The 23164-nt window shown below is 46.3% G+C and overlaps 2 protein-coding genes across 2 annotated transcripts in view; both read right to left on the bottom strand.

Annotated features, from left to right (window-relative positions):
• Positions 1-4361: 4361 nt before the first annotated feature.
• On the bottom strand, positions 4362-8936 carry LOC142047532 (uncharacterized). The gene is made up of 6 exons (XM_075071088.1): positions 8927-8936; positions 8415-8519; positions 6136-6214; positions 5845-5917; positions 4990-5184; positions 4362-4805 (listed from the first exon to the last, which is right to left on the bottom strand). Exons 1-6 carry the CDS (start codon positions 8934-8936, stop codon positions 4362-4364), a joined length of 906 nt encoding a protein of 301 aa, XP_074927189.1.
• Positions 8937-19537: 10601 nt separating this feature from the next.
• Positions 19538-23164, bottom strand: part of LOC116832503 (uncharacterized) — a 16855-nt gene continuing 13228 nt past the window's right edge. The window contains exon 6 of the mRNA XM_075071235.1: positions 19538-21852. Coding sequence (XP_074927336.1) covers positions 21214-21852 — 639 coding nt within the window. The 3' untranslated portion in view covers positions 19538-21213. The remainder of the gene's footprint in view (positions 21853-23164) is intronic.

Here is a 23164-nt window from a genome sequence, read left to right as displayed (position 1 = left end):
GGGAAGTGGCCAAATGGGAGTGAGGGCAGAGCACAGGGGGGCCTCAGAGGGAGGAGAACAAGTGAAGGGCGTGGAGTGGTGGGACAGCACCATGGTCTGGGCAGGGCTACCCAGAGGATTCAGGGGGCCTGGGGCAAAAAAATTTCAGAGGCCCCTTCCATAAAAAAAAGTTGCAATACTATATTCTCATGGGGACCACTGCAGGGCCTGGGGCAAATTGCCCCACCTGCCACCCCTCTGGGCGGCCCTGCCCTCAGCCTCTCCTGGTAAGTCCCCTGCCCCCTAATCATTTTTATTGCCCTCCCCTAGACTCTCTCCAATTTGTTTCTGTGTGTATGGGAGGGAAACTGGATGCAGTGCTCCAGAGGTCACCTCACCAGTGCCGAATAGAGGGGAATAATCACTTCCCTCAATCTGCTTGCTATGCTCCTACTAATCCAGCCCAATATGACCAGTTACCCATATTGAATGCAGACACAGCAATATTTAATAAATTGGTTCCTGTCCATTCAGGAGGTTATTTCCCACCTATTCATAAATAATGAAGATGCTCTAAGCGGAAGGGAGAGAGCTGTCCTGTCCGTGTAGTTAACCCATCTCCCTGAAACGTGGTGGCTATGTCAGTGGGGGAAGCTATGTTGGTGGGTGTGTAAGCTGTGGTGTCTACATGTATATATAAAGTTTAATCAACCCCATTTTTAAAACCCCTGTGGTGTGGGAATAGAAAAGGAGCTCACTGAGGCAGAGCCTGTCCTTCAAAATCCTTAAGATCACTGACTTGCCTATGCACGTGTCATGGGGGTTTTGTTCAGTGGTAGAGTGTTTGACTGCAGATCAAGTGGCCCTTGGTTCAAATTCAAGTGCCTCCTCACAAACCTGTTCCTTCAATAAAAATAATTCCATTTCCAGTATGTTCAGGAGCTCCACTAAATGGGGGTCCCTGAAATGAATGGACACACTCAATGTTTTTCTGTGCAAATGCATAAAAACCTAGCAAACATGTCCCCCAGCTGAAATCAGTTCCAATCCTCTAAGTGTCTAGGTTCGTTTTCATCAACTAGACAAAGACACATGAAGACACATTTGCAGGTCCTTGGCCTCCATGGGCTACAATGTGAAGAAGAACAAGAACCACATCCACTTGGGAGGAATGGACTAGTTTGTATTACATTTGGTAAGTAAGTTGCCATTGGGAGTGAAAACTCTACTGGAGGTGGACAGGAGCCTGTTACAAAAATAAAATAACCAAGATTTACCAAACTCCCTGTTACACATTCAATCCTCTGTTTGTGCACAAGGCATCAATTGGGGCTTTAATAAATGGCAACCTTCCTTTAACACAGATGGTTGGTCCTTGTAACTTTCAGATGCATTCAAATAGCAGCTGTTTACAGATCATGGGTTGCTAATTCATCAGCAGGAGCAGAGTCTCTGTAAGTTTACCAACCACAGAGCTCGTTATGTCTGCATCTAAAGTAAGTGCAGAATTATTTCAATGGCTCCTACACTGACATCTGCTGCCCCTTCTGGCTGGTTAATTGCACTATTTGGAACCTGCACTTAAAATTACACCCTTCCTGGGAGTGAGTCAAAACTGCCCAAGGAAACCCCATTGGGTTTCAAGTGCAGCACAAGCAGGGAGGTGAGGGGCCAGGACAGGGGTTTCAGAGCTTCTCCTTTGTCATAGGGAGCAGCCTCAGGGGGGTTACTAGTCATGACTGTGGAGTTCTATTCCTGGCTGTGGGAGGAAAGGGGTGTTTAGCAGATTAAAGGTGATAGCCCAGGAGTCAAAGAGGAAATATCTCCTCTTTCAGTGTCAGTGCTCATTGAACAAGAACATGGCTTCCCATCTCTTAGGTTTCAGAGGAGCAGCCCTATTAGTCTGTATCTGCAAAAAGAACGGGAGTATGTGTGGCACCTTAGAGACTAACAGATTCCTTAGGTTCTGTTTCCATCATGTGGCCATTTCATTTCACTTCTTATTGTTAAAAGGTTTGGATACTTTGCACAGAAACATTATCTCCTTGGGAGAGATGGAGAAGTGGAAGCTGCATTGATTTAATCCTCTGAAAAATAGATAAGGATTAAAATATTCCCCAGACAGTTCAGTTCCAACCGTCCTCCCTTGCTGCTGCCAGTGAAGCTCAGTTCTGTCCCACGGCCCCAAGAACTGCTGGGTGCAAGTCCTGGGTCTGATGTGAAGTAAGAAAAAAAAGATAATGGAGGTACTCTATGCCCTACAACTGGAAGGGACTATTGAGTCCAGTCCCCTGCCTTCACTCCCAGGACTGATTTTACACCAGATTCCTAAGTAGCCCCCTCAAGAATTGAGCTTACAGTCCTGTATTTAGTAGGTCAATGCTCAAACCACTCTCCTAAATAATTGAGGGGTGACTCTGCCTACCTAGACTTTTCAGTAGATAAATTGAGACACCATGTTTGGGGAAGGAGATACAGATGTGTTATTTGATAGTTTTTCTCATTTTAAAAGGACTTGATCATTTCTACGGCAAAAATATTTGTACGAGACCATGAAGAAAGGAAGAAACTGTGAAAATACCCATGGGAGAAAGGGGGTTTCTGAGAGCTGGGGCAGATATGGAGATTTTTATGAAAGAGGAGAGGCCAAAGTAGGGCCTTTAGCTGGAGCAAAGAGGGAGGGTTTTCATGCAGTTTCATTTCAGCCAGCCTCACATCCTGTAGCCCCCACTCCACCAACATGTGACCTAGCACCTCCCCACTGGCAAAGCCACCTCTGACTTCAGAGACAGCCCTACTAGACTGGCCCTCCAGATCCTCCAGCACTCCCTCTCCTAGCTAGATCCCCTGGCAGCTAGAGCTCCCCGCAGAACTGCCGTGGTTGCTCTCCTGGGTGGGTGTCTGGTCAAGAAAGGCTACCAGCTTCTCCCGAGAATACAGCTGAGAAATGACTTTCCCTTCTCTAGATTCTCACCTGTGGGCTCTGAGAAGCAGGATGGGGCCTGTATGATGAAGTCCATGTAACATTCCCCTCTCATCCCAGCCCTGGTATGTCACCAGTAGCTACTGTCCCTGGGTAGCAGCCAAGGATGTTTCCCACTGTTCAGAAGACCCCAGCCTGGGACTAAAGTCAGCTTCAGGCTTCTCCTCTCTCCCTTCTTGGAATCAAGTTCATGTTTTTACCACGAGTTAAAGCAGCCCGAACCCCCAGAGTCTGGATCAATGTCACAAGTTCCCAGTGTCTCCATAGAAGAGAATTTGTTAAACCCCAGATGCGTGGGGTTAAATCAGTTCACAGCCTGAGTCCTTAGGTCTTAATCCTGAGGATATTGTCCCACCATGAGACCATTTCCCTCCTTTCTTTCATACAGAAGCACAATTTTCCTTGCACAGACACAGGAACAGCAAGATCTTTCTCTGTCCCTTGTGCAAAGCAGGGGGCCAAATTCCAAGGAAACAATGGACAAGCAGGGGGCCCTGGGCACATCCAGCCCTGGCCGTGAGATGTTCCCTCCCCTCTTTCTTTATTCCCCTGTTGTAATTTCATGGATTGTCTGGGATGGGGAAAAAGCTGAGTTCACTCCAGGTGGAGGGGAAAAGAACCCTGAAAGTTTCAGGCCCCAACCCCTGCTACCAGGATCACTGAGGTGCTGGAAATCTGCATGGGAAAGGGACTGTGTGAATTGTCAAGGTGGAGAATGAATAACAATGTACAACAAGAGCCACTTCGTTAATCACTGGCACAGGCTAATCCTGCTGCAGATAGAAGGGAAACTGGGAATGATTCTTTGCTGTTCAGCCATGGAAACAGAGACCCTATTGCACCGCAGTGAATGTGCTGGGGAAGGCTGGACTTTACAGGCAGGTGGAAATAGCAGATCCTGAAAACACTTGGAGCTCCCCACATCACTTCTGCCACCAGGGTCAGGTGTTGAGCAACTCACAGCGTCCCCCCCTGCACACACACACACATTACCTTCCAGCAGGGGGTGGCAGCACCCCCCACCCAATGCAGAGGAGAGGGCTGAGTGTATCTCTGCACCCTGAGTCCAGGGCACACACTCTCTCTGCCCCACAAATAGAATCTGGCCCTCCTGCAAAGTGACCCCTAAGAACCAGCAACCTCCAGGACAGCAGGTTTGGCCCTCAGAGGAGTAAATATGGCCCCTATGCTGCTTTTAGGCCACTGGATACTCTGGAAACAGGAGAGCTCTGAGTGTAACCCATAACAAGCACATCCTATTTGGGGATGTAGCTCAGTGGTAGAGCACATGCTTTGCATGTATAAGGTCCTGGATTCTATCTTCAGGTTCTTTTCACCCTGCTGCTTTGCTCATTCCCAGAGGGGATGTGGCCCAGCAACCTCCCTACTTCAATCCTGCTCAGTGAGGACCATGTTTGCACTGTCCCTCAATGATGCTGTTTCCATGAGCCCACCGATGTTCAGAGACCACATGACAAACTAAGCCACACCACATTCCAATGAATTCTTCATATGAATTTGCTTCCTTGCAGCAAAACCAGAAATAATTGACAATATCTGAACCCCATTGTAAAAGACAGCAACAATGTTTCTGTCTGCTAGCCTCAATTAATTTATTTTCAAGATTTTTGGCATCACCCCATATGTCATATGAATGGATTATACAGGGAAATTTCTTTGTTATCAAAGCAGAGATTTGAGTGTGTGAATCAGTAACCACTTCTTTGACCATTAGCTGTTCATCTAACAACTTTTGTAATCCTCTTCTAAAGGCTTCCTTCTCCATAAATGGGAAGTTCAGTTGCATTTTGCATTCATCCACTGTTTCAATAGCTAAAAGTTTCTAAATCCATGAATGAGTATACACAATACTGTGCAGAGTGGCCAGGACCATCCATGCGTCCATCTCCCGTAATGACTACTTCCTTCCCATGTAGTTCCTCTAAAATATGTTGCTTTGTTCGACACCAGAAGGATTCTATAGTTGGAACAATAAAGTGACGCTGCATTCTGAAGAATGTACTTGCACTTATGAATGTCAACTTCATAAAATTTGCCATTTGTGAAATTTTTCCAAAATTGTTTCCTGACAGTATGATTGCAGCAGATAAAGCAAGGTCTCCTGCATGGGTCTGTCCTTTTACCAAGGGTTGAGAAGACCATTCAAATACTATATGTCCTGCACTACATTTCCATATCAAATGCACACAGGAGGAAACAGGCTATACAGAAATATCAACTTCACCAGCACAAAACATACATTTTGGTATAACATTTTTTTTTGGCTAATTGAAGAAGGGATCGTTCATAAACAATGTGAATTTTTTCATGAGAAATATCCTGGGTGTCATCCAAAGTCATATCATGAGTTGTCTCCTCAAAGGTTTCTAGAAAGTCACCTTGTGACCCATCATCACATTCATCTGTAATATCCAATATATCCTCTTCTATAAACACATTTTTCAAGTGTTTAACTGAAGAAAAACTTTTAGAAAGGTCATATTCATTATCAATAGTACACCCTTCCCCTGAACTGTCTGTAGATCCATCCTCTAAATCTTCACATAGCAATCTTTCAGTGCCTGCTGTTAGAGAGGTCTCTGGCACATCCTTTTCTGCATTTAATGTTGATTTTCCATCTGTTTCCTGCGTCTTCACTTCTGATTCCTTGCGCACATCTCGTTTTTCATAATTGTCATATAAGTCCAGCAAAAACTTGGCAACTTCAGCATGTGAGAAGACATTAAGTGTTTCCCTAAGTGACATCCATCTTCCTATTTGTTCTCTTATACATATCCTTGATTGAGCCCTTTTTCTTTCTAGACTCTTTCACCTCCTCTTCTTTTTCTAATGGGGAATATATGGTGGATCTACCAGGTCACCTTGGTGGTGGTAATGGTGAGGATGAAGAGGATGATGATGATGACATTGCAAGAGAGATGTATTGTATTGGAGCTGCATGCAAAGTGACCACAGGTAAAGTAATGCTTAGTGTTATTTACACTATACCTGTGCAGTTGCAGTGTCAGGCTAGTGCAAGGGCAAGCTCCACATCAGACACGCTAGGCACACCCAGGGGAGGCCCGCAGTGAGGGGCAAGTGCCAATTGCATGGAAGGTCTGGGGGAGGGGGGTTCTGCTCCTAAGTCACCTTGGTACATTTAAGATTCCCACCTGCTGTGCTGCTTGGGACAAGGGTAGATGAGAAGGGCGAATCCTCCAGCACTGGAGGGAAAGATCCCATCTGCACAGACTGAGAGGAAAGGAAACAGAGGGGCAGTCAGTGCTCAGAGAGGAGAGAGGTCAGTGATTTACACCCATCAGGGGACACTGTCTTTTTGAGGCGAGTGCAGCTTGTTTCTGATGACGCTGATGATGGGTAGAAAAAAGGCTGGAGTCAATGACAGATGAGACCACAGAAGGGGAAGGAAAATGGCAGCCCCACACAAGGTCCTGGGTGCTCAGATGTCCCAGTTATTGCATCCTGGCCTGTCCTAGAAAGAGAAAAGACACCGAGGGACCCAGCCCCCTACTGTGATCCCATGGACAAGAACCTGGTTGGGAGTGGGGTGAAGGTTCCCTCTGGGCAAAGTGGAGCTGAAATCCCTCAGTGTCCTGGAATTTAAGCAATGGAAGCTTCAAACCCTGCAGCGGTGTGGGCTGAAGTGCATCGGCAGAAGGTTGGTCTGGTCAGGGGTGGCAGGTTTGTATAATTTTTAGTGGTACCCAGAATGGGACCAAGTTCTGCCCCCCCCCCACACACACCTGCCTAAGGCTCTGGGAGGACATTTGGGCGTGGAAGGGAAAGGGGTTGGGCTCTGGGAGAGAGTTTGGGTGCAGGGTCTGGCCTCAGTCAGGGGGTTGGGGTGCAGGAGGAGATGCAGGAGGCAGGCTCTTGGAGGGAGTTTGGGTGAGGGTGTAGGGTCTGGGTTGGGGCACGGGGTTGAGGGTGCAGGAGAGGGTGAGGGGTGCAGCATTTACCTCAGGCATCTCCCAAAAGCAACCCGCAGCGCACACACCCCCAACAGCAGCCTCTAAGTGGGAGGGCAGAGAGCATCTCTGCGCACCACTGCCCACAGACTCCAACTCCACAACTCCCATTGCCACAGTTGGCAGAGTTGGCACTTGGCGCAGGGGCAGTGTGTGGAGACCCCCGCACCCAGGGGCTGCAGAGATGTTCCAGCCGCTTGCGGGAGTGGCATGCCACATGGAGAGAGGGCGCGCAGGAAACCATCTTAGCCCCCTTGTGCTGCTGGCGGTGGTGGCGGGGGTCCCCAGGCCCTTTTAAATTGCCCAAAGGTGGCAGGAAGAACCAGTGGGGACACTCCCAAGGGCCTAATGTTGATTTGCACAACAATAAATCTTAGAACAGGACAGAAATGAAATGGCGGCAGAACCTAAGGAATTAAAAGCCTCTGGATTCTTGTGTGTGCACTGACTCCGAACGGAAACTGTAATTTGACTCGCTTTGTATCTGTGGCCAGAAAAATATCAGGACAAAATCATTCCAGTGATTGTGACCCTGCGTTTGAGGAGACTTTGGTCTTATTAAAATGTAACTAGCATGTTGCACTTGTATTTTTAAAGGTGGCTTCCCCAAGCAATCCCAAATTGTTCTTCCCACAGCTGGCTGATGGGGAGCAGCAGGGGATCTCCCCAATCTGGGGGAATCTCTCTGGGCCCCACTGTTAATTCTCCATCCTTTCTCCCCCTAACTACACCCACCTCTCCCCTCCCTTTATGGGATACAGACTCTCTGTGACAGAGACTGACTGGGGCTCCTCTCTGCATGGCCCCAGTGGGGAAGGAAAGAGACTGGGGGAGGGGGAGAAGAGTCAAATGGGGCTAAACCAGAATAGAGGAGATTTTCTTCCTGTTAAAATGTACTGGAGTCTCATGGCTGAAAAGCCGCCTCTTCAGTTAGGTTTGATGCATCAGCCTTTCAATTAGCAGGCAAAGGTGTGACCCACAGGGACTGGTAACTGCCTGCTTCCAAGCTTTGTTTAAGAAGCATCTGCAGTGGTGCAACTGGTTAGTGCAGAGGGAAATACTGCTGGGTGTGGAGATATAGGAAGAAGAAGACCCCTGTCAAGGCCCAAATGGGCTCTGGGTGCTCACAGTTTCCCACCACCAAACGCAGATGTAATGAGGTTAAGTGGTGTCCATATAAAGAGATGAAAGCTACTGATTACTCCTCAAGATAAGGCTTTTCATGACTTACAGCTCCAAATGCAACACAGAAGACAAGTACAAGTAAACTTTTACTATTATTTTTAATACTGCAGCATTAATATAATCTGAGATCAAATTATCCCGACACTGCCATTCTTCATACTGTAGTGTCAGTTCAACCTGAGATCAAAACAGCTCGAGCAACCTAGATTCCGTTACCTTATTCTGCAAGCGACCAGACTATTTTATTTTAAAACCTTACCCTGCCGAGAATACGTTACCTTCTAGTTGACCGCTCTTTGCATTGGCCAGGTGCAGATAGTCGGTGGAGTTCAGGTTTCCCCGGTTCAGAGGATGCGGGTCAGACCGATCAAAGAGAATAACTTCTTAGACCAAGACACACACCCACACACACCTGAGGTTCTACACATTTAATCTCATCTGCTTGCCATGTTTTGAAGCAGGTCAACCAATCAGGTTAGGACAAATTTAGTGTTGTCACTTTGGCTGTATAATTCATGCTTACTTATTTTCTTGTAGCCAATTATTGTTTTAGTTTATAAGTTATGCTCAAGGAGATAGCTTGCTTCTATAGAGCCCACTGTCTCGACTGTGGTTTTCCTTAGTTTTGTAGGTAACTTACTTCTAAATGGGCTATTGGCTTGATTGTGGGTGAGGTTATCTTGATGACCTAGGCCTAAAGGCCTAGCCCATCAAACCCACATAGGAATCAGTTTTTTGGCTGCAGTGTCTCTTAACCACAAGTTCCAAAGATGCTTTCAATAAGCCGTACCTGGGGGCATGATCTATTGTACAATATAGGAGTCAACATAAAATGTTGTCTGGTTGTGCATCTTTTCACCACAAGTTGCAGCTTAATTTTGCAAAGCTTGCTTTTTAAAGATAATTTTGTGATGATCATTTTATAAAGCCTCTGGAAGGTTTAGGCCTAACACTGGCAATCCTGTTCATCTTAAGCTTGATAACACTCTTGCTTAAATTAATCACATTGGGTTTAGGAGTTCAAGCCTTACCTAGAGCACTGGTTTCTCTTACATGTGTAATTTCCCCAGCTTGCTTTATCTAATTCACATGAAAAGTGCCATACTTCAAAAAGGAGAATAAGTTCTAAAATGTGGCAGTGGGTGCACAGCTTTGAAACATCCACCTTGTGCTGCCACTAGTTCCAGTAGATTATTCAATGGCAGCGAAGATTGATTTATTTGCTGCTGAGAAAGCTGCCAGGACAGGTCTCTGGTCACCAGCTCTCCCTGCTTCTTCCAGCACACCCCTGGCTCCTTCCCAGCCCCAGTCACAGCTATAGGAGGGTCCTATATACACTGACCCTAAACCTCTTCTTAGTGCAGTTGGCAGCACATCAGTTTCATAATCTGAAGGCCCTGAGTTCAAGCATCAGAAAAGACAATGGCTTTTGCTCCCAGTTTCAGATTTTCTAAAGGAAATCATAGGAAAGAAACTAGAGGAGAGTGGCTTCTAGACACCCTCCCACCCATCTAACACACACACAGACTTTTCCAAGGCATTAACTTCTCTTTCTCTATGGAGTTTGTATTCTCCATAGAGCAAAATAAATAAATAAACATGCAAGTCTCAGCCTAATACAGTACAAAACTCAATACAGATAACATCTCACCCTCGGAGATCTTCCAATAAGCTTCTTTAGCAGACCAGACTTATTTCTTGTCTGGGCCCAATCTTTTCACCTGGTATAGTCCTTGTTCCAGCTCAGGTGGTAGCTAGGAGAATTCTCATAACTGCAGCCACCTTTCTTCTATTCCACCCCCTTATAGACTTTTGGCACAAAGCAGGAATCTTTTGTCTCTCTCTTGGGGAAAAGCCCCAGGTTTAAGTTGGATTCCTGTACCAGGTGATATGGTCATGTCCTGTGAAACCCCCAAGCCTTCATTCTCCCTGCCCTGATTCACAGATGGTGCAGGACAGAGCCATCTACAGTCAATTGTCCTGGTTAATGGGACATGTCAAGATTCCAAACCACTCTTAATGGCCCACACTTTGCATCATTACAGTAGGACCTCAGATTTATATTTCATATTTCTAGTTTCAGATACAAGAATGATCGGTTCATACAAATAGGATGAACACACACAGTAGATTATAAGCTTTGTAATGATACCTTACAAGAGACCTTTTTCATGAAGCATATTCCAGTTACTTTATATTCACACTCATTAGCATATTTTCATAAAATGAAATGGAGTGCAATGTCACAGCAGGGAAAGGGTTTTACTGTGGTACCTGGAAGCAGCTGAGTTTCATGTTCAGGCTGTGGTATGAGCTCCTCCAGGTTTCTCATAAGCAGACAGGGCCCTTAGTGGGTCCTCTTGATACAAGAATGACCCAGATACGATAAAGTGATGGGGACTGCATTTTCATTTTTAATTTTTTGCATTTCCAGTGACATTTCTGTTTGTGATTTCATTTGTATGACTGCTTTGTATGACTGTGTTTTCTCCTGGATATAATATTTAACTAAAAAAAGAATAAGGCCTCAGGGCGCTGGATGGAGGATCAGGCTGGGGCTAGGACTGCCAAGAAGAGAGTAGCAGATTTTCTCACACACTTTTTCTTGATTAGTTTCATTACTGCACTTAATTTGGTGTTTTTGCTTGCGAGCATGGCTAGCTCAGTTGGTAGCATATCAGACTTTTGATTTAAGCATCCAGGGTTCAAGTCCCTGGCCAAGCAGAAGAATACTTATGTCCTGAGAACTTCAGTAGGACTCTCTGTAATTCCAGTTTTTCCTTTTCAGCACTTGGCCTTTCCTAGGAAGGGCCCTTTACTGCCTGGGACTGAAGGTGCTACTTCCTCACCTGTCCACTGGCATTGCAGTCTGGAGGAAGAAAGGCCTTTTGGCCTGCAGCAAAGCGCTGTGCACTGACTTTTTGAGCAAATGCAGGGCTGGCCAGAGACATGTGTTCCCACTGGGTCCTCCCTGCCAGAAAATATTGTCCCCACAGAGTCCTCCCTGCTGGAAGTCAGCAGAGTTCAAAGGCTCCCCTGCTGCAAGCCCCCTGCACACACTGAGGGCTTTGAATCTTGCAATCAAAGTTCAAGTCTCAGTAGGACTTCTAATTGAAATTCAAACCCCCTTAGGATGCCACATAATCCTGCTGGGTCTTCCAAGGCTCAATCTTGCTTTCTCAAAGGCCATGAATGCCTATCTTTTGCCCGCTAGCTGTTGTGACTTGAACACAAGTGGGGACGTTTGATCCAGAAGCCTGACCATGCCTGAAGCCCTGTAGGTAGGGATGCGAGCTCCATTTCCTCTGAGTCCTGAAGCTGGGCTGCAGCCTGGCCTAGGAAGCAGTCCTATTGGTTGACCTACTGGCCCAAAGTAATTTGGGTGGTGTTGGTGTTCCCCAGGGATGCTGAAGGGCGTAGGGAGGAAAGCTTAATACTCCTCCCTATTAGTCAGGGCGGAAGAGGAGGGCTGCAAGAGTTAGCAGGTTAATGAGCTGCGCCTTCTAGTATTCGGTTGGGAACGTAAACTAGAAGCAGTTGCTGACCTGTGAGGAATGGCTCAGCCAATGGCATAAGTGGACCTTGTCATTACCTACAAAGTTGTCATGCTCAAAACTTATCTTTTTGCTGTGGGGAATTTCCCCAGACATGTATTTTCCTCTGCTCCATGAGTGCCGCTGAGACCAAACATAATGACCTTCCACTTCTTGTGGGGCAATAGGATGTCCCTACCTAGTCAGAAGTTTGGCTTTTCTGATGGTGACAGACTTGGGATTGGGCATGGTGGGCTTTGAAGCCTTTTACGGCTCTACTTTTTTGTTTTTCAATTTTCAGTGGGTGGCTGAGCTGGAGGTCAGGTCAGGCCTGAGGGGAATGGCAGGGCAACCAAGAACACAACTGACTCTTTGGATATGGCTGTATTTTTTTTTTACCCCACTGAGTGCAGCTCCGGGTATGGGATGGCCAACGGTGGTGGACGAGGGAGGAGATTAGGAAGCCCCCCGTGTTCTTCTACTCCCACCACACATCCTACAGGATTTTCAGTGGGTGGGTAGATGGAAGGTGCTTGCAGGATGGCTTCATCTGCAACAGTGGCCACCCTCACAGCAGCGGCAGCCACAGCAGTGAGCCCCCCCGCCCTTTGCCTCAGTCTGAACAGAGGTCAATGTACCACTGGGTGAGACAGGCCAATTTTAGGAGCTTCCTCTGAAGGTGAACTGTCCCCAGAACTAACTGACAGGAGCTTTAAAGTATTTGCAAATGTGCACGGCCGGCATGTACAGAGCAAAGGCTGCCCAGGGGCACTATGTCAGGCTCTGGCACCGCTTGAGACAATGGACCATCTTCAGCCACCAGGTAACCCAGGATCTAAGGCAGAAATGGGGTGAGGAAGCAAGTCAAGCTGAGCAAGGCAGGCAAAAATTCATCTAGCCTTTGTGGGCGCTTGCAATGATGCCCCTTTTGGGTGCCAGGGCTGACAAAAACATCCTGGACAGAGAAGTAGCAGGCCAAAAAAGTGCCATTTACATGCTGAAGTAGCTTTGTTGGGTGAGCGTTAAACTGAAAATCTAGAGTCCTTAGTTCAATCCCAGGCTTTGGCAAGCTGATTGGTACCTTTGTGTGCAGCAGTGGCCTGTTTTCTGGAAGCACAGCAGTGCCTTTACACACCATGAGTCCCTCATTTCAGGCTCTCAAGCGAGAAAAGACAGTGTGGACTTGTATACTGGGTTGACCCACGTGACATTTCTTGCTCTTTCTCAGCAAGGGGAAGAAAAAGAAGCTCTCTTTCAAGTTGGAGTCAGAAGGGCAACGTAAGGATGACTTCCCGAGTGCGAACTCCAGTCCTTTGCACTACCAGCTGATGTATCCAAGGGCTGCCAACACTTTCCCCATGTTCTTCCATCAGTGTTCAGAATGGAGATGGGTAACTAGTGGTGTTCCCCAAGGGTCAGTCCTAGGACCAATCCTATTCAACCTATTCATAAGTGATCTGGAGAAAAGGCTAAACAGTGAGGTGGCAAAGTTTGCAGATGATACTAAACTGCTCAAGATAGTTAAGACCAATGCAGACTGTGAAGAACTTCAAAAAGAGCTCACAAAACTAAGTGATTGGGCAACAAAATGGCAAATTAAATTGAATGGGGATAAAGGTCAAGTAATGCACATTGGAAAAAAAAATAACCCCAGCTATACATAAAATATGATGGGGGCTAATTTAGCTACAACTAATCAGGAAAGAGATCTTGGAGTCATCATGTATAGTTCTCTGAAAATGTCCATGCCATGTGCAGCGGCAGTCAAAAAAGCAACCAGGATGTTTGGAATCACTAAAAAAAGGATAGAGAATAAGATAGAGAATATCTTATGGCCCTTATATAAATTCATGGTACACCCACATCTTGAATACTGCGTACAGGTGTGGTCTCCTCATTTCAAAACAGATATACTGGCATTAGAAAAGGTTCAAAGAAGGGCAACTAAAATGATTAGGGTTTGGAACGGGTCTCATATGAGGAGAGATTAGGACTTTTCATCTTGGAAAAGAGGAGACTAAGGGGGGATACAATAAAGGTATATAAAATCATGAGTGGCATGGAGAAAGAGAATAAGGAAAAGTTATTTACTTATTCCCATAATATAAGAACTAGGGACCACCAAATGAAATTAATGGGCAGCAGGTTTAAAACAAATAAAAGGAAGTTCTTCTTCACACAGCGTACGGTCAACCTGTTGAACTCCTTGCCTGAGGAAATTATGAAGGCTAGGACTATAACAGGGTTAAAAAGAGAACTAGATAAATGCATGGGGGTTAAGTCCATTAATAGCTATGAGCCAGGATGGGTAAAGAATGGTGTCCCTAGCCTCTGTTTGTCAGAGGGTGGAGATGGATGGCAGGAGAGAGATCACTTGATCATTACCTGTTAGGCTCACTTGGTCTGGGGCACGTGGCATGGGCCACTGTTGGCAGATAGGATATGGGGCTGGATGGACCTTTGGTCTGATCCAGTACGGCCGCTCTTATGTTCTTATGAAGGGAGGGGCAGAGCCCTGTGACAGAGTTTCTCCAGTGTAGTAGTTATCACATTTGCCTAACATGCAAAAGCCCCCCTGGTTCAAAACCAGGCAGAAACATGATAGTTTACTTTTCCCAACTCCCCTGGCTGTCCAGCAAGGCGCTTCTACTGCTGCCACTGGCCTGTCCTGCAGTAACCCCAACCCCTGCATGGCAGAGGGTGGTGAAATGAGCTGAGAAAAAGCCTTGGCATCAGCAGTGGAAAGCTAGAGGATCTGGGCCAGTCACCTTGTGACTTGGTCTCCTCTGCCCTTGGAGGCTGGCCTGTGGAGATCGGCTCTTCCTGCTGGCCTCCTCTGTGTGACTTGCCAAAGAAGGGAGTGAGGCACGAATGGGGCAAAAGAGGAAAGTCGAGCTGAGGAAGGCAGGGCAGAAGCCAAGGGCCTCAGTGCAGCTAAGTGGGGTTAGTAGAGCACCACCATTCGTTCTGCAAAGCCTTGAGAGGTGCGGTTGGCTGCTGGGAGGCAGAATCCTGTCCCTGCTTCTTGGCTTCCCAGGGAGGCTACTTGCAGCCCAGAAGAAGAAGGATGGTTCTGGGTGAAAGGAAAACAACCAAAGCTATGGCAGGAAATTTGGGTGTGGGGTGGGGGCTCTGTGCTGGGGAAGGGGGTTGGGGTGCAGGAGAGGTGACGCTTACTCCGGGCACTGCAGCTCCCAAAGTGACCGGTACACACACAACCCTCCGTCAGCAGCTCCCAGGTGAGTGGAACCAGGGGGTCTCCGTGCGCTGCTGCCTGCAGGTGCTGCCCCCAGGGCTCCCATTGGCTGCAGTTCCTGGCCAATGGGAGTTGCGGAGTTGGTACTCGGGGCAGGGGGAGTGCATGGAGACACTCCCCCCACCCCAGGGGATGCTGGGACATGCCAGCCACTTCTGGGAGCAGCACGGACGGATGTAGGCAGAATGGGCAGGGAGCCACCTTAGTGCTGCTGGCATAACTCTGCACACCCATTGGGGGAGGGGAGCAGAGGGCCTCCATGCACTGCCTGGGTTAGGGGCAGTGCACAGAGCTGCATCCCCTCCCACCAGTACTGGATTTACCATGGTGCAACTGGTGCCATGGCACTGGACCCACGGTCCAGAGTCCCCAACCTGCTCTTCTCCGCCCCCTTCTCTCTTCTGTGGGGGCAGAAGCTTGATGCTGCCAGCTCGTGCTGCAGCAGGGCAGCCTCTGCCGGCAGCCAGGCTCCCCTCCCCTGGGTCTATTACAGGAGTGGGTGGGTGGGGTCTTTTGGCCTGCAAGGTGCAGCAGGTTGGACTAGATGATCACACTGGTCCCTTCTGACTTTAAAGGCTCTGAGTCTAAAAGGGAGAGGGAAGTAAAGGGAAAAAAATAAAAATCAATAAAACATTGTAATACAAGGATGACTCCAACAGCTCACTGTATAGTCCTGCCCCTTTCTTCCTCCACTGTGTGTTTAATGACCTGCTGGGAATTGAGACATTGATCTCTCATTCCATTGATAAACTGATACAGTGTGACTGAAATTAAACCTATTCCCAGCAGATAAACATCACATCCCTGCATTGGCTAGGAATTGAACCCAGATCAACTGCTTGGAAGATAGCTATATTCACCACTATACCACCAAACAATCAGGTAAAAGTAGATCTCCTATGTGCCACTTATGCTTGTCAAGTGACTCATCCACCCCACCACAAACTAAGGAGCTGACCAGACAGGCTGGAGGCAGCCTGTCAGCTGTGAGCAAAGACAGGTTCCCAGCATGACTGATAGATGGGGACATGCGCTCTAGATCCCAACCTGAGGTAGCTCTAACCCCATCTCTACCCTCAGAGAAGGGAAATTAAAATCAATGACCATAATGGAAAATTTTTCCCCAGAAGGAAGGAGACAGCTCCTTCAAAAGCACATTTTGGGTTGGGTGCTGCTACATACACATGGCTTTGTTGCTGATGATGCCAATCCTTGGGGCTCTGCCCGGAGAAGGAACCATTCAGGCTGTCACTCAAGTGAAGAAGAAAGATGATTTTTTTTGACAGAGACGGCTGCCTCGTCTTAAGGGTGCTTGTCGGTCATCTTCTCATCTAGTGGGTGCTTGGTACATGCAGGCAGCCCCCGCTCTGGGGTGTCTGACGAGGAAATAAAAGTTTCTACACAAAAATCCCAAAGCTTTTCACTGAAAGAAGGGAAAGGAAATGGCCACAAGATGGAGCGAGGACGTAAGGAATGTAACACAACCCCGTTCTTAGGGGTAAGCCATTATGTTTTGTCAAGGTCCCTATTGTTGGTCAAGGTCTAGTCAAGATCCAGACTCCAATGTAAATAATAATAATAAAAATAACAATAATGATGATAATAATAAGCAAATAAAAAGATTTTGGGGTCCATTCAAAAGTGATTTGGGCCACTGTCTGCCTCTTGATTACCCTGCATTGACTCTGAGAGGTGATTTATCTCTACTCTCTTGGATTTGAAGAGCTGGTTAGTTTTACCCTGAGTATCCCACCAGGCTGAACAAACCATGTTATCAATGGTGACACTACGATTGAAGGATTATATCATATTATAAAAAATTGTAAATAAAGATGTGGTCTGAACGTGAACATTCTGTAATGAGAAGCTGGTTCCCCCAGTTTAGTTCCAAATGCTCTGCTAGAAATGTCCCTGGGACCCCAGCCCTGCCCAGCACGAGTGAAAGGAGAAACCCTCAGCTCTGCACTTTATTGGGGGAATGGGGGAGAAATTATTCTTTGCTGCTGATCAGGGAGCCAGGGCAGTTCTCTGGGAATCAAGGTGCCCAGCCTGACTCAGCTGCTTCATTGCCCCCTGGGGGCCCTGCAGGCTCAGACTATCCCTGAGGCCTGGCAACTCCTCAGGGAGCTCTCCTGGTGCAGCTGGCAGGGCAGGAATATCCCATGCTAAGGGCCTGAGTTCAGCCATCAGGAAAGGCAGCAGCTTTGCTCCCTCCTTCTAAACAGAGCTCCAAGGCCGTGGTTCTCAGCCAGGGGTACGCAGCCCCCTGGGAGGCAGCCAGCAGGTTTCAGGGGGGGTCCATCAAAATAAACTAGAAAGCAGGGCCGGTGTTTAGACTCACTGGGGTTCACGTCAGAAACCTGAAATCGGAGCCCTCCTGCCTGCAACTGAAGCCAAAGCAACTTTACTTCATGGGAGCCCCTGTGTTGTGGGGCCCTGCACAATTGCTCTGCTGGCTACCCCCTAACGACAGCCCTGGCTTTTAATCTACTGAACATGCAGAAAAACAGTTGTTGTGGCACAGGTGGGCTGTAGAGTTTTTATACCATGCTGGGCGGGGGCCTTAGAAAGAAAAAGGTTGGGAACTCTGCTCCAGGATATCCCAGTCACACCTTGATAGAATGAAAAGGCCAGCACAAAAAACAGAGAGAAGAACAATAAGATACTAAAATGACAATGGTTGGAACTCTCCATTTCTCTCAGTCTTTGGATTGATGGGCACTAAGAGCTGTAGCTACAGTTGAGGAACCAGGTGATCAGACAGCTGGCTCAGTCCTCCATACTAGAAACTTTCTCACATACAGGGAGATGGGTCAAAATTGGAACTGATGTCATGACTCACTTCCCAGAGGTGATCAATCTGTCTAAGGCTCTGTCTACACTTCAAACACTGGAAATATTCTTCTGACAACCTAAAACTGTCTACACTGAGGCTCAGGTCACATTAACTACTTCTCTCAGTGGAGAGGACTTTTCACATCCCTGAGAGATGTGGCTATGCCAACATAGCTTTTCAGCATATACCAGCCTTTAGATAGTTTATTGACCAGAAAGGCAATGGACTTCAGCCTTTTCCTTCATACTGATGGTTGATGATTGCAACTTTCTACCTGCTGGACACATCCTATGACAGATGTCAGGCCTTTCCTTTGCAAATTAGAGAAGTGGGGAAGTCAGAGACCCTTACAGTCCAAGTGGGTAAAAACTAGACAATTTATCTCATGGAGTAGCTTTTGTTTTAATAGAGACTGATTTTGAAACTAAGCAAAATAATTTCTATTTGAAAACACAAAAAATTAAAATGGATACTGGGCCAATATTCTCTTATACACTCTTTCTCACATACATTCTTTCACCTCAACCATTGGAGTGAGGTTTTCTACCAGAACTCCTTACACTACAGGGGGTAAATTAAATCAAATTAACTTTTCAAGATTAGCCATCATTTCCTGTGTGACTAACAAAAGAACAAACGATACAATGTTCAGTTTTCCAAAATAATTCAGATTATCACACAATTAGTTTCTTACTCTTTAACCAATAACTTCACATATCATTTCATTTTAATAGGTAACAAGAACATATTAAATGATCACAAATTTTTGTCATATATGTTAGTTTTCTTTTAATCCCCATTGCCAACAACTGAACCTTGGCTCAAGTTGTGGTTTATCCCAACCACTTCTGTGAGTTCATATATCTCAGGATCTTCTGCCATGTGTGTTGATGGAAGGGGTCTCCTGTGCAGGAATCTTTGCACCATCAGGAAAAAATACCTTTTCACACTTTTTAATCTTTCAAAGTAGGAGAAGTTAGAGGAGAAATGATGTAAATGCATAAAACACAAGGTAAAACTGTCTGGTCTACACTAAAGACATTTATCAGTAAAAGTGTATTGTGCAGCTGTGTGAAAAATCCACACAGCTGAGCAACGTAGTTACACAGCCCTAACCCCCTGTGTAGACAGCGCTACATCAGCAGGAGAGCTTCTCCTGCCAACATAGCTGCCGCCGCTTGCGGAACCTGGACTAATCAAGTTCGACTGCAGAGATCTCTCCCACTGGTTTAGAGCATCTGTAATAGCCATGCTACAGCAGCACAGCTACATTGGTGCAGCTGTGCCAAGATCAGCTTTACTGTATAGCCACAGGATCAGCCAGAAAACCATGGAATCAGGATTCAACATGTGTATATCCAGAAGTCTGAAATTGGAGCCTGATAAATTCATTGCCTCATTGGTTACCATCATTTCTACAGCCTGAAAGTCCTTGTTATCCAATCAGGCAGCTAGTTTGGGATCCACAGGGAAGGAACATCCTATGAAGCTCTCTCTCTTTGGATCCAAATGGTGAAGGATGATTGTTCTCAATCTAACATTGGTACCCTCTGGAACTGTCATCAGTGACAATGCACTAGGAAGTGGAGTGGCACAAACAATTTTCCTTGGGTCATTGGTCACCATAGCTTCCTTTACTGGGATGGAAACCAAGAACTGAGTGTAGACTCTTTCAACCTCAGCTCTTTCCAGATCCTTGACCTTAATCCCTGAAGTGGAATCCTTTAAAAAACCACTCCAAATCTCAGCAGTGTGAGTGAGGAATGGCTTCCCGAAACATGCCCAGCTTTTCTTTAATTTGGTGGCACAGGTCCAGGCAAGGGACGGGATACAGGCCTGGATCAGAATCTCTGTTACTTACCAGAGCTGGAGTTTCTATTAAAAAATAATTATTTTTCTGCAGCTATTAGATTTACAAAACTAATTTTATTTTATACACATTTTTAGCATCCACAAAGGATAAATTCAACAAAAAACCCACTTCTATTTCCTCAACATCTGTCATGAAGGGCTGCATTTCCCATAATATAGGATTAGCTAGGAGAGAGCTTCTGTAGGACCTGGGTTACACATGCTGTGGGAACCAAATACATGGGCATTTTGCCTAGTTCAAAGTCATGGAATTCTCTCCCCAGATCATCTGGGACAATACTGACTTAAACAACTGAACTACACTGTGACCATATGCACTTCCTACAGTTAGTTGGAGTTCTGCTGTTCACCATTTCTGAGTGGAGATTTTAAATCACTGCTGTTTCTTTGTTAGCCTGTCCACTAAATTGGAGAGTTCTCATCTGTTGACAGAACTCCACTTGAACTTTCTCCATGTCATCATGGAGGGATGGGGAAAAAAATCAAAGCTGAAGTGAAAAATGATGACTTTAGCAAATGGTCATTTGTCTTAAGTTCTCCGATAAATGTGAGCTACGTCCTATCAAACTGAACTAATATTCAACTGGGTGACCAAACAGCCTTCAGGAAAGATAGAAACCCACATCACAGAGAGAGAATACATTACAAAGAAAGTGTCAAGTGAAATTCCAGAGCAGGTTACATCTAATTTTTTAGAATCAGGACAAGAGATTCTCCCATCACATTGTCCTCTGATCCATTCAAACCTGCTTCCCTCATCCCTGTCTCAATAGTCAGTTAAGTTATTTACAAATTTTTTAGTATCCTAGCATTCCCATAATGAGGGGAAAACAGCCACCTTGCCAGAAGTGGCTTTACAATAGATGGAACCTGGGATTTAAACTCCAGATAATAACACTTTATTTGGGATCCATTTGAATTCCCCTTCCAGAACACTGACACTTTCATCTCCAGTCATAGCGACTCTGATTTAGGATTAAAAAAGTCAAAAAATCATCTTCAAGCACTGACAATGGAGAATGCTTCATCACATGACACTTTGAGAAGTGGATGGATAGAATGTGATGAAGATAAACTCTGCATGGGTCAAACAAAAGGTAAAAAGTCTGCAGTGATGGGGAAGGAGGGAATCTCTGTGTCACCACATATCCTTCCAGTGGCACAGAGGCTGAAATTACACTTTTTTTTTCTGCCCCTGCTCCTCTTCATGTAAATATAATTAGAAAAGATCCCAATATAACTGCTCTTCAGCACAACCCAGAGCAACGTGCGAACAACTGGCAATGATACAGATTGTATCATTGGTGACTAACAATAACTTTGCAATAGGAGGAATGGTATAAAGGTGATGTTCCCTGGTTCCTGATAGGAAGGGCACACTCGAATTACTCATGGGACAATGGAGTTGATAGAAAGGACAAATGGGTCAACTTCAAAACAGGGTGAACGGCAAAAGGCAAAAATGGGCCATTCATCTAGACAAGCTGAGAGATAACGGTGCTGCAAACAGTTCAAACAGCTTTAAAAGTTACTCTGTGGGAATCAGGAAAAGTATTAAAGAAAAAAAAGTATTGATAGCCCTAGAGGTTTTTATGGCGTTGATCTCCCTTGCAGATTCTCTGATGCCTAACATGAGTTGAGTGCCAAGTGAAGGTTTTCCCACACTCATGGCATTCATAGGGCCTTTCCCCCGTGTGAATTCTCTGATGTTCAGAAAGGGCTGAACCGCTAATGAAGCTTTTCCCACACTCACTGCATTTATAGGGTCTCTCTCCTGTGTGGATTGTCTGATGCGTAATAAGGTGCGAGCTGCGACTGAAGCTTTTCCCACACTCACTGCATTCATAGGGTCTCACACCAGTGTGGATATTCTGATGTTCAGAAAAGGCTGAGCTATGAGAGAAGTTTTTCCCACACTCACTGCATTCATAGGGCCTCTCCCCCGTGTGGATTCTATGATGCCTAATAAGGGTCGAGCTGCGACTGAAGGTTTTCCCACAGTCACTGCATTCATAGGGTCTCACACCAGTGTGGATTTTCTGATGTTCAGAAAGGGCTGAGCTGGTAGTGAAGCTTTCCCCACACTCACAGCATCCATAGGGCCTCTCCCCTGTGTGGATTCTCTGATGTTCAGAAAGGGACGAGCTCTTAGTGAAGCATTTTCCACAGTCACTGCATTCATGGGGTCTCTCTCTTGTGTGGATTCTCTGATGCTTTATCTGGGCTGAGTAGTCACATAAGTTTTTCCCACACTCAGTGCATGTATTTTTTCTCTTTCCCATGAGGATTTCCTGCTGGGTTGTGGTTTCCTTGAAGTCCTTCTGAGTTCCTTCACATGAAATTAAGTTACCCACTTTCACCCCTGGATGGTTTCCGTGCTCTCTTTCTGATTTATGCTGAATCTCACAGGATTGTCCCTGCTCATGACTCCTGTTCACATTGCTTTTTGATCTTTGCGATAATGCTCTGTGTTTATCCACTTGCTCAACATTTTCCTGCTGAGAATTCTGCTTCTCTTTCTCACATACCATTGCATCACCTGCTGTGATAGAGACAGAAACCTCAAACAGGGATGGAAAGGGGAAGCCAAACGAAAACAAGTGCTGGAGGGAGGTCAAATAAAAATCAGGAACTGAACTCCCCCAAGCTCTTCCCTCAAATGTAGCAATAGGATTTTTTGTTTTTATTTTATATCATTTAGAATGAAGGTTAACGAATAATTATGTAGCATATATTAAATGTACCGGTGTATGATCTGATCACATCCAGCCAGCCACCCTTTTTGAGTAACAGAATGGGCCAATGGGCAGAGATACATCAGCCAGAATCTGTGTCTGGACTGATTTCAAGGCAGTAACAGACCTTTGAGGGTCACCAATTTGTTGTAGGATTAGCATTTTAAAATAAGAAAAAGAATGCCATGGTTGTTTTCTTTTGCATTGCCCCCACTCACCATTGGCAGTACAGCGGAGCTGAGTGGCTTCCTCCCTGGTCCCTCCACATGGCTGCAGGCCCCTCCCTGCAGCCCCTTGGCAGGGTGGGTCTGTGTCCTGACCCAAGCACCCCTGAAGCCAATGGAAAGCTGCAAGGGCAGTGCCTGAGGGTAGCAGCACATGGAGACTCCCAGCCTGCCCTGCCTAGGAGCCCCAGGTAATCGCTGCTTCTCCTCTCTGGCTCCCAAACCCTTTCCTAGAGTCTGCACCCCCTCCCTCCGCCCCCTCCCATCCCCAAGCTTCCTCCCAGAGCCTGCACCCCCACCTCCTTCTCACATATCCCCTCCTGCCCCCAAACTCCCTCCAAGAGCCTGCACCCCTCACCTCCACCCACCCCTTGTCCAAGCCCACAGCCTACACCCAAATTCCATTCCAGAGCCTGCACCCCCTCCCTCTGCACTCCCTCCTGTCATAAATAGATAGCTAAGGGTTAATGTTTCTTTTACCTGTAAAGGGTTAACAAAGGGAACCAAACACCTGACCAGAGGACCAATCAGGAAACTGGATTTTTCAAAGTCAGGGAGGGAATTTCTGGGCT

The sequence above is a fragment of the Chelonoidis abingdonii genome, chromosome 1 (genome assembly GCF_003597395.2).
Source record: "Chelonoidis abingdonii isolate Lonesome George chromosome 1, CheloAbing_2.0, whole genome shotgun sequence".
In the NCBI taxonomy this organism is placed as follows: Eukaryota; Metazoa; Chordata; order Testudines; family Testudinidae; genus Chelonoidis; species Chelonoidis abingdonii.
Note: the sequence above shows the minus strand (reverse complement) of the source record. Positions and strands in the feature narration are given on the sequence as shown.